This window comes from Habropoda laboriosa, unplaced genomic scaffold (assembly GCF_001263275.1).
Source record: "Habropoda laboriosa isolate 0110345459 unplaced genomic scaffold, ASM126327v1 scaffold529, whole genome shotgun sequence".
Classification (NCBI taxonomy): domain Eukaryota; kingdom Metazoa; phylum Arthropoda; class Insecta; order Hymenoptera; family Apidae; genus Habropoda; species Habropoda laboriosa.
Genome location: NW_017100671.1, coordinates 13,092 through 24,641, shown reverse-complemented (window position 1 = coordinate 24,641; position 11,550 = coordinate 13,092). Strand labels below are relative to the sequence as shown.

General features: G+C 46.4%; 2 protein-coding genes across 2 annotated transcripts; both read right to left on the bottom strand.

Moving 5' to 3' along the window:
• Positions 1-380: 380 nt before the first annotated feature.
• Positions 381-2,147, bottom strand: LOC108576832. Its single transcript, XM_017939895.1, has one exon. It carries the CDS (start codon positions 2,145-2,147, stop codon positions 381-383), a length of 1,767 nt encoding a protein of 588 aa, XP_017795384.1.
• Positions 2,148-7,593: 5,446 nt separating this feature from the next.
• Positions 7,594-9,033, bottom strand: LOC108576830. The gene has a single exon (XM_017939894.1). It carries the CDS (start codon positions 9,031-9,033, stop codon positions 7,594-7,596), a length of 1,440 nt encoding a protein of 479 aa, XP_017795383.1.
• Between the last annotated feature and the right edge of the window lie 2,517 nt (positions 9,034-11,550).

Sequence of the window (11,550 nt, the reverse complement as noted above, 5' to 3'; positions counted from 1 at the left end):
ATGGGCCAATAACGGCGCCTAACAGCATATAGCGTATTTTGAACGCCTGCATGTAAATGAATGCGATGTTCGGCTTCGATGATTAAGGAAGTGGCACGTGCCTTTGGTAGAATTATCGGGTGTCGCTGTGAAAATGGGATCAGCGAATGTTTTAGTCGGCCTCCCAGTCTTAAGATGCCATCCTTGTCAATAAATGGGGACAAGTGTTGAAGTTTCCCTCCAATGTCCGTTTGGTTGTTGACCAGGCAGCGTAATTCTTTCGAGAAATGCACCTGTTGAAGAAGCTTGATGAGTGCATCGTGGGCTCTCCCAAGTTTTCGTGCCGTGAGGTTTCCCTTTTCCTTGTTGCTCTTCTTCCATCGAAGACAACGTACAACGATTCATTGCATTCTTTCCCACGAGGAATAGTTTTCCAGGATGCTGAAATCCAATATGGATGCAACCAGACAATTCGCAGTCCTTTGTTCTGGAATGTCGTGACAGAACGATAATTGTTTCTTTGGCCATAGAGCTTCTTCCTTGCTCAGCCATGTTGGTCCATATTGCCAGAGGGAAGGCTGAAGAAATTCCACCGGATGTTGACCACGCGAGATCAGATCTTCAGGGTTGTCTGACGTCAGGACATGTCGCCAATCTTCAATGTCGGTTCTTGATTGTATCTCAGACACCCTGTTGGCGACGAATGTTTTGAGTGTGTGTGGAGAGACTTGCAGCCAGTGCAGCACTATTGTGGAATCCGTCCAGAGGATGGTACGATGAGTTGGGATGTTCCATGCTGTCTTCGCTGTAGCTATTAGCGAAGTCAAGAGCAGGGCCCCACACAACTCCAGTCTTGGTATCGACTGCGTTTTTAATGGTGCCACCTTCGATTTTGCTGCGAGAAGCTGTACCTGTATACGACCGCACTCGTCGATCGTGCGGATATAAAGACAAGCTCCGTAGGCTCTTTCGCTCGCATCACAGAAGCCATGCATTTCAATTCTCGCCGGTAACCTGATGACAGTTTTCCTTTGAAAGATGATGTTGTTAAGCAACGGAAGTTGTTTATAATATTGGCTCCACTCGGTATGGATGTCCATGGGCAACGATTCATCCCGATCGATCTTGATGGTCCAGATCTTTTGCGAGAGCATCTTCGCCACGATGATGACCGGCCCAGGGAGCCCTAGTGGGTCATAAATCTTGGCGATCTTCGAAGTAATGAATCGCTTGGTAACCCGCGAGGAGGCGGGCAACGCATTAACCTCGTACGAGATGGTGTCGGCAGAAGAGTTCCAAACGATTCCGAATGTCTTCAACGTCGACGATTCCCCGAGATGGAGCCTTTTGTTAATAGATTGCTCTGGCAATCCTTGGAGTAATGCCTTATCGTTGGCTGCCCATTGCCGCATGTTCAGCCCCGCTATATTTAACAACTGTGTTAAATCTCTGCGTAACGTTAACGCTTCCTCGATGGTTGAGGCTCCAGTTAATGCATCGTCTACATAGAAGTCCCGAAGTAATACCTTAACAGCGTGAGGGAAGCGATGACCTTCATCCTGCTCTAGCTGGTTGAGGCAGCGAATTGCCAAATACGGTGCGGCAGAGAGTCCAAACGTGACCGTTTGCAATTCGTACGTTTGAATTTGACCTGCATCGTCGCGCCAAAGAATGCGTTGGTATTTTCGGTCTTCCTTGCGGACGAGAAATTGCCTGTACATCTTCTCGATGTCGCTGGTGATTACGTATTGATGAATACGGAACCGCAGCAGAATGTACAGCAAGTCCTCTTGCAGTTTCGGTCCTGTGTAGAGAGAATCGTTCAATGATATCACAGTGCTCGTTTCCGCGGAACCGTCGAATACTACTCGGAGCTTCGTTGTTTCGCTTGTGATCTTTGTCACTCCATGATGAGGTAAATAGTATCCGCTGGGTTCCTCTTGATCCTTTGGGATTTTGACCATGTGTCCAAGGTCGAGATACTCCTTCATGACCGTGTGATACTCCTTTTTTAGTGCCGTATCACGTTGCAGCTTCCTTTCCAATGATTCCAGTCGCCGTTGCCCCCTTACCTTCGATTCTCCAAGCTGCGTTTGCTTACCGTTAAAGGGGAATGCCACGATGTATCGGCCCTCAGCATTACGTTTGGTATGTTGCTCAAAATGCATCTCGCATAGCTTGTCTGAGCTTGAGAGAAGCTGGGCTTGTGGACCTTCTTCAATCTCTCAAAATCGTGTGAGATCGAACTGGAGCGCGCTGGTCGCGTGGCACGAGGTGTTGCGAAGCTGGGAGGCAGTTGGTGCGCTCCCCCCGATCACCCATCCGAATCTCGTCTTCTGCAAATACAAGTCGGGTCCATCGGGACTGGAGAGATTGACTTGTCCGACGCTCAAGAGTGACAATGCAGCTCCGAAGCCGAGTAACAGATCAATCGGTGCCGGACAATGAAATTCCGGATCTGCCAATTTTAGATTCTTCGGAATCTTTATCGTCGATCGGTCGATCGGTTGATCAGGAATCAGTGACGCGATCTTTGGTATCGTTAAAAAGGTTATTGTCCGTTGGTAATCACTGATCTTGGACCAAATGGTGGCTGCGACAGTATATTTCGCGACCGTGGATAACGTGTTGAGAGCCCCCACCCCAGAAAGTGGCATTTTCTCCGCGGGATATCGAGCCTTTTCACGAGGTCTTCTGTCATAAAGTTTGTGATTGCACCTGTATCAATCAAGGTTGGACAGCTAATCGGTCGTTGATCCTTGTCTAACACGTGAACCTGAGCGGTGACGAGAAGCTCATTGTTTACGGCGTTGACGACGAATGCATTAATGTGGCTCGTATCCCTGGGGGTCTCAGGTAGCTCTAGTCAGTCGGTAGTTTCTACCTGCGTGTCCGCCGATAATCCGGGGCTTGCCGGTTTTCACTGTCTCGCGAGGGTGACGGGTCTCGTTCGCATGGGCCGCGATCACGAATGCGTGGCTTCGCGAAGGTTGTTTATTGCCACCATGTTTTCCCGACGGACCGCGGCTGTATTGTCCTACCGTTTGCGTTGGTTTTTGATGAACCATGAGCGAAGAGTTCGCGCGTTTTTCTAAAAAGTCGAGCAGATTCGTATAAGCTAGCATCTTCTTGTCCTTCAAGGATAGTTCCCACTGCCACGCGGTGTCGGCGCTTAGCTCAGCGACGAGCTCAGCCGGCGTATCAGTTCCGTCTTCAGCTTCTGATACGGCCCAGAGGCTGGTGGGTCCATAATAATGTCCCGAACCTCGGCGGCGTACTGCAGGTTTAGAGCACCCAGAATGTAGCCGTACTTGGTGTCGTCAGACGTTGTACCCGATGCTTGGAAACTGCGTTCCGCCATCGTTAACCACAGCTCCGAATCTGCCGGGCAAAATTCGGGAACCTGGACAGCGACACGATTCACCGAGGATGCTCCCGGACCCGTTTCCATTCTCACTGTTCGATTGTTGTTTCGGAACACCAAAAAAAAATGTTTTTACCCGAAGTGCGCACTTGACTAATGTCACTATACTTCACGTTCAGATCACGTCGGGGTCACCAAAAATTGAGGTGGGTGAGGAACGTCGTTGCACTGTTTTCACCTCAATTTATTAAAATATAAGTGTATGGTCGACGTACAATTTGTCCGGAAAATACAATCGTTTACTTCGTTAATTGTCCCGGCGGTAAAGGAACAAACTGTCTGGAGGTGTAGGCGTACTGGGTTTTTATATTATTAGGACAGGGAGACAGGAGTAGCGATAGATAAAGATAGAAGTGGAGAAAGTGGTGGAAGCGGAAAATTCGTAGAAAGCGGGGCCGTTCGTCCTCGTGCGAACCTGGATGCCACATGTGCGCTTCTTAGGCTACTTGAGGACGAAGGCAAGTCTTAACCCAGGGAGAGACAAAAGAACGGAAACTAAAATCTGAAGGAGTTGGAAGAGAAAGTTTGCGTGGAAGAATAGAACGACGTTCGGTAAGAGTTTGTTGACGACGACGTACCCGCCACAAGCGTATGAAACAAACCCTTTTATACTTCCAACCATAGAAGGAAGGGGCACCATCTGTACATATACCCACGCAAGATTTCCAAGATAGACCATTTGTATTAAAATATGTGTTCATCATATCAAAAACATCTTTTCCCGTCGTAGTTTTTTCAAATTCCTTGCAGCATAAAAATTCTTCCATAATTTTATCATCTTCAATAAATGGACTGAAAGCAAGTAATTGTGGCAGTGAAAAAAAAATACAGTGAAGTGAGTTCATCGGCCCGATCGTAACATCAGCTGTTTCGGATTACCTGGAAAGGTCGGGATTGACACACTGACCCAGAGCCAACGACCCACTTCCGTCGAAGCAGGTTCATTCGTGGATGAATGGGTAAGTTTTGCATAAATAATAAAACTCTTTATTCATTTCGGATAATGAATAAAAGTATCGAACACAGAAATCGGTGGATAGAGAAACAAGCGACAGGCATCGAAAGATGTAAGAATCTGCAGATTTATTAGTTTTACGCTGAAAGTCGAAATACTGCGATTTTCACAATCTTTAACCGTTTCTAGCTCATAGAAACATTAACCGATTTCGATGAAATTTTCAGCGTGCGTGTCATTGACATAGATCTACAAAACGTATTTTTTAAATTTTCATTACGAGCTCAGATATAGAAGTTGTAAAAACGACCTTTGCTTTGCAAACTAATTGCAGTTTTTTTTCCAAAAATTTATACAAACGTCGGAATGACGGCAAAAAACCATTTCTCTAAGCCTTATAAAAATAGCGGTGCAAAGTCAAATTTTTTTGACAGCGATCGATAACCGAGAAGTCACGCGTACGCGTCGTTCACGATAACGCGCGGATGAATCTCTATTCGCCCGTCATTGAGCGCGGACGCTACGGGCGCTGTGATTAGCCAGTGTTTTTCGTTAATAACTCGAAAACGAAGCTTCTAATTACATTTTGGACAAGGAAAAAGTTGTTCAGGGTCATCCCAGCAACCCCCCATTTCCGGATTTTCGAAGAGTTACGGGACACCCTGTATATAAGTCATTCTTCCTATAAGCTTCACACATAACTTCATTTGACAAGGTATTTTTTATACTAACTCTACCTTCTTTAAATATTAACTCCTTATTTTTCTTTTCAATTTGAGAGACTGACATTAAATTTTTTCTGAGAATCGGTACATTATATACATTATATAGTACAATATTCTTCTCTTTGTTCCCAACGAATGCATTAAGGTTTATCTTACCAACTCCATGGGCTTGTAGTATTGCACCTGGTTTATTCGGGTCAGTCGCTGTATTTATTACCTGTATATTCGTCTCTCTGAAGTCAGTGAACCATTCTCTTCTTTTGCACACATGATGCGTACTTCCACTATCCAGGATCCACATATCTTCAATTTCAACATGATTCAGAGAAACTAAAAGTGCGTTTGACTTTCCTCTGGATTTTGGCCCGAACTTCTTATTCTTTTCCACATTTGCCCCACAATCCTTTGTCTTATTGCAGTTAAAGTATGTAATATTTCTGAGTTTACTATAATTGCGTACCTTATCATGTTCTCTCATTTCTCCTCTTTTAGTAACTTGTAGTGCTTCCTTGTGTGCATTTCCTTCTCCTTCTGTCCTTGATATTCTTCTATCGTACTCTGCTAACAGTACTCTTTTAACTTCTGCAGATATGAATTTCTCGTCAGGTAGACTTGCTAAAGCCATATTTAGGTTCTCATAGCTGTCTGGTAACCCTGCTAGTAATACATAGGCCAAATCTTCATCCTTAACAGCTGCTCCAGCCTCCGTCAAATTATTCGCTACAATTTTCGCTCGCGATATGTATGAGGACATTGTTTCACTATCTTTCATTTGTAAGTGATGAAATTCTCGCTTAAGCCACTCTGGTCCTTGCTGCCAGATAGATGGGTGGAGGAATTCCGTTGGTGATTGACCAAGAGATATCATGTCGGCTGGATTATCTTCTGTCCTCACGTGGCACCAATCAGTGACCTGGGTTTTACTCCGTATCTCCGCCACTCTGTTGGCTGCGAAGGTTTTCAATGAGTGAGGAGAAAAGTTTAGCCAGTGCAGGACGATTGTGGAATCGGTCCAGAAAGTTGATATGCTTATTGGAACATGGTGTGCCTTCTGGACGGTTGTGGCTAGCGATGCGAGGAGTAGTGCTCCGCACAGATCGAGGCGAGGTATAGTTTGTAGTTTGATTGGTGCTACCTTGGACTTGGCTAATAAAAGTTCCACCCGAACGTTCCCCTGCGCGTCAGTGGACCGGAGATAGATGCACGCGCCATAAGCCTTCTCACTCGCGTCGCAGAATCCGTGTAACTCCAAGGATGTTGCTGTATCGATTAAGATGTGTCGTGGAAATGCTATGTTGTTTAATAATGGCAGTTGATGGTAGAATTGTATCCATTCAGAGTGAAGGCTCATCGGTAGAGATTCATCCCAGTCGAGTCTCATGGTCCAGACCTTCTGGAGCATGATTTTTGCAACGACGATGACTGGTCCGAGGAGTCCCAAAGGATCGTAAATTCTGGCTATGATGGAGCTGATGACTCGTTCAGTGACCTGCGTTGTACTGGTTGTGGTGGACACAGCGTAATTGATGCAGTCGTCGGATGAGTTCCAATATACTCCAAGGGTTTTTAATGTTGATGTCTCGCCTAAATGGAGTTTACTGTTTATCTGGTCCTCTGACAATCCCTGTAATAACAGTCTGTCGTTGGAAGCCCATTGTCGGATTTTGAAACCGGCGAGACCGAGTAAGCTCGCGAGATCATCGCGGAGAGCGAGTCCTTCCTCCTTCGTGGAGGTACCAGTGAGAACATCGTCTACGTAAAAATCTCTTTGCAATATTTGTGATGCTTGTGGAAATTGGTGACCTGGGCTAGTTGTTTGAGGCATCGAATAGTCAGAAAGGGAGCTGCAGATAATCCGAACGTAACGGTATTCAGTTGGTATGAATTCAGATGTCCGTTAGAGTCGCGCCAGAGGAGGTAATCGCGGTCTTCCGAGCGAACCAGGATTTGTCGGTACATCTTCTCGATGTCTCCTGTGATGACGTAACGATGGTGCCGGTGGTGGTTTCTGCTGATCCGTCGAATACCATTCGGAGTTTCGTCGTCTGGCTTGTAATTTTCTTAACTCCGTGATGTGGCAGATAAAAATGATTGGTGATGTCGTCGGACGGACCGCTCCTGATTTTTGACATGTGCCTTAGGTCGATATACTCCTCGATTACCGTGTGATACTGCTGTTTCGTTTATGGTTCGCGTTGTAGCTTCCTTTCGAGGGAGAGGAATCTCTTAGTGGCTCGTGATCTCGATTCGCCGAGTTGTTGCTCTTTTCCGTTGAATGGGAGTGCAACCATATAACGTCCCTCCGCGGTCCGTGTGGTGTTTTTTCGGAAGTGTTCTTCACAGGCCTCTTCTGACTTGGAAAAATGCTGGACCTGTGGTCCCTCTTCGATCTCCCAGAATTTTGCGATGTCGTTCTGAAGTGTAGTTGTTGTGTGACACGATGCGCGGAGCATTGGATTAGAAGCCGGTGTACTCCACCCGATTACCCATCCTAATCTTGTTTTCTGTAGTTATAGGTCGGGACTGTTGGGAGTTGAAAGATTGATTTGGCCGACACAGAACAAAGAAAGTGTAACTCCTACGCCTAAGAGTGCCTCGACTGGTACTGGACGGTAAAAATGTGGATCGGCTAATCTAATATTGCGTGGAATCTTTAGTGCGGAGCAGTCGATTGTCTGGTTTGGTATTTGCGATGATATGCTGGGTATCGTCAAGAAAGTAATAGTACGCGTGTAGTTGGTTTTGTCGGATGTTACGGTGGCGTCAAGTATATGTTTTGCTACGGTCGAGAGAGTATTGAGAGCACCGATAGGAATGAAACATCTCCTTTGAGACACGCCGAGTCGTTTTGCAAGGTTTTCCGTTATGAAGTTTGTTGTCGCGCCCGTATCCATCAAGACGCGACAGCGTATTGGGTGATTATCCTTGTCTAAAATACTAATTTCTGCTGTGACTAGTAAATCGTTTGTGGTTGAATCGGCGATGAAGATGTTTGGATCTTTCGTGTTTATCGGTGTCTCTTGAGTTTCTGGTCGTGCCGACGTTGATGGTAGTGGAACGACGGTTTCCGATCTCTTCCGTGATGTCCCTGCGGTTGGAATTGATCGGGTTGCGTCATCTGGAAGCGGTGTTGACTCGTGGAGAAGCGTGTGGTGCCGTTTTTGGCAGATTCGACACAAGCTAGCCCGGCAGAATTCCGGCGTGTGTCCCTTCTTCGGGCAATTTCTACATAGGGAGGCCTGCTCGACGGCGGTTGATCGTCCCTTCACCGATCTTGCATGGAATTCGTTGCAGCTCCAAATCCCATGTTTGCCCTCACAGATGGGACATTTTTGTTGGTTCACGCTTACGAAAACGTGTACTCGTGATGGTCCTGGTCGTTGTGTTCGCGGGCTCTCTGGTCTCGGCGGCCTTGGCGAAGCTGTTGGCGATGCTGGTGCACAATTGGATTGTTTCTCCAGGAATTCGAGCAGTTCGGTATATGATGGCATGCGTTTTTTATCTTTTAGCGTGATTTCCCAATACCACGCTGTGTCGGAGCTCACCTTGGATAGAATAATGGACACTAAGATGCTGTCCCACGACGAGATGGATTCTCCCAGATTCTTCAGGGCGCGTAGATGTTGGTTTATAGAATCCACGAGATTCCCTAATGCTTCCGGCGAGTCCCGTGTGAGTTTTGGGATGTTTCGTAACGCGTCGCAGTGTCTCAAGATGATACGTCGCGTACAATAAAATTTTTCCTTTAATAATTGTAGTGCGTCGGTGTAGTTCACGTCGGTGGTACTCGATGATTGAATGCACGCGGCTGCCTTACCTGTCAGTGTCGATCGTAAATATTGTAGTTTTTGGACCAGCGTCAAGTCATCGTTGCGGTCGATGGTAGATGAAAATATGTCGTAAAACGAGGACCAATGTTCGATTGTTCCGTCGAACGTGGGTAACCGCATTTCGGGCAATCTTATCACCATCGGTGCTGATACCGTCGGTGCGGGAGACGCAGTCGGAACGCGTATCAGGCGATGGCGAACTGCATTTCGTCGAAGCGCTTCCACACGTCGTTCAACCCATTGAGATGTGCTTGTATCAAATGAATGTCTCGATGCCCGGGTTCGCGTTGTGTGTCCAAGAGTTTATTGAACGAGGTGATGTGTCCGATAATATTACCACGTTTGCGTCGCAGAGTGCTGATATTTAATGCGTGGGTTACCGATTGGGATTGTTCGGAGGTGGAAGTGTTTGCCATGGTATAGGATAAGATAATGGAATTGGCGAGTCAAACAAAAACGAGTCTACCTTATATTACGATGGCCGCTTCCCTGGATTCCTGTCCCCGACGTCTCTCGGTGGCGTATGCTTTGGCGGATGCTGTGACTGGTGTTCTGGTTCCGCCACGTGTTGAAACTCGGATAGGCACTATCACGATTGTTTTGTTCATGTCTGTAGGATTTCACAGTCACTGAATCCGGCTCGAAGGACTAAATGTTATGCCGCGCACGCACAGTGAGGTGTGTCGTTACGCAAACCTAGCGGAGGTTGTAAATCTCGGCCCGAATTAATCGTACCGCGCGCGATTGGCTCCCTATTGCTCGTTAAAGAAATAGAGATATTTCAAGTGTAGTTAACTTATCGCTATATTTATAAATTCAACATATGAGTACAATTATTGCGAATGGTTGACTATTTCTGTTAAACGGTTGAAAATGGAGACTCCGAATACTAATGATGTGATCGTTAGGCGGTTGAAAGATAGACTCCTTTAAAACGCTACTCTTGAGACTTCCAAGACAGTCGGAAGGCTCCTGGTCGTTTTATTTTCTGATTGGTCATTAACATGGCCAATCAGCTGGTGTGGAAATTACCACTACCCTGTTCCGTGCGTCCTAGACGCGCTCTATGAGGAACAGGGGTGGTGGGTGGAGGTGGAAATAGGAAGGAAAATTGAGATTTGGCAACGGCGCGGAATTTCCGCGAGGTTGATACCTGTGAAGGTCGGCTGTATACCGTTTGAAGACGGTCAAGCCCGCGTACAAACCTCTTTTAAAATTCACATTTTACTACACGGACAATTGACTGTTGAGGCCGTCGTCTAGGTATTTAGAAAAGAAACAAATTCTGCACGAGTGAAAGAATTAAAACGGTTCCTCAAAAACAGCCCTTGAACTTGTGTGTTATAAAACCTGCTAGCCAGATGCACGTCTTTTTTTTTTCCTTTGTGCAAATTGCTAGCCGCGACGGTAAATGAATGTTTTAGAAAGGTGTGCTGGCATGATTAACTATTTTTGGTTTTATGGCGATGAAGCGAGGGGCTCCGTGGAACAAATTTTATCATCTACCTTATGAGCCCAAGGTACGATTACCACTGGACCTCGACAAGGATAAGACTGCTTGAGAATGGATTTTAATTTGATTTTACTTTTTCCTTTTTTTCCTTTTTAATTTAATTTTACTTTTTTTAGGTTTTGGATTCTTTCCTTCTAAACACACCCTTTTGCTTGTTATAGGGAGTACGGCTCGCGTTCCGTACGGTCGTCGGTAGGTTGTCAGGTGCTTGCGGATTTCGACCGGTATCACCAGCCTTGTGACGTCGTTCGGGTTTTGGTCATAATATAAAAGCGCGTGTTTCCCGATTCGCGGTCGACGTGGGTATAGACAGGAGGGTTCGGACGTGCCAACGTATGGTTAACGAAGGTAGCCGAAGGAGATGGACCATTCGGCGTATGGTTAACGCCGCGTGCCACCGGACAGTGTGTTGTAGGTGAGATAGGAGGTCTCGGACGTGCCAACGTATGGTTAACGAAGGTAGCCGAAGGAGGTGGTTTATTCGGGATTGGTTAACGACGCGTGACACCGGAGGATGTGTCGGGTGTAAGACAGGAGTGCTCGGACGTGCCAACGTATGGTTAACGAAGGTAGCCGAAGGAGATGGACCATTCGGCGTATGGTTAACGCCGCGTGCCACCGGACAGTGTGTCGTAGGTGAGATAGGAGGTCTCGGACGTGCCAACGTATGGTTAACGAAGGTAGCCGAAGGAGATGGACCATTCGGCGTATGGTTAACGCCGCGTGCCACCGGATATGAAGGTATTTGGTATTCGCGAGTCGTAGTCGTTGATATTCCTCGAGCGGTAAAGGTATATCTGTCGTGGGGTTAGCTGGTACGTTACTATACTATTCAGGATAGGTTTAATTGAATATAGACACGAGTATGACTCTATATTACTATATTCTATTATAATTACAATGGCTGATTCGATACAATGTTTAATGTTAGTCGATTCTTGACTCGGCAAGAATCTCCCTTCTCGACTTTACGCGGTGAGAGCGCGGAGGAGTCGTAGACAGTATTATTTGATTGACACTTACGAAATACGTACGCGACGTTAATATGCTCGAAGGGGACTGGAACCCGATCTTGCTCGTATCAATACTCTGACGGACAGAGTAACGTTATGTTCAAAAACTGA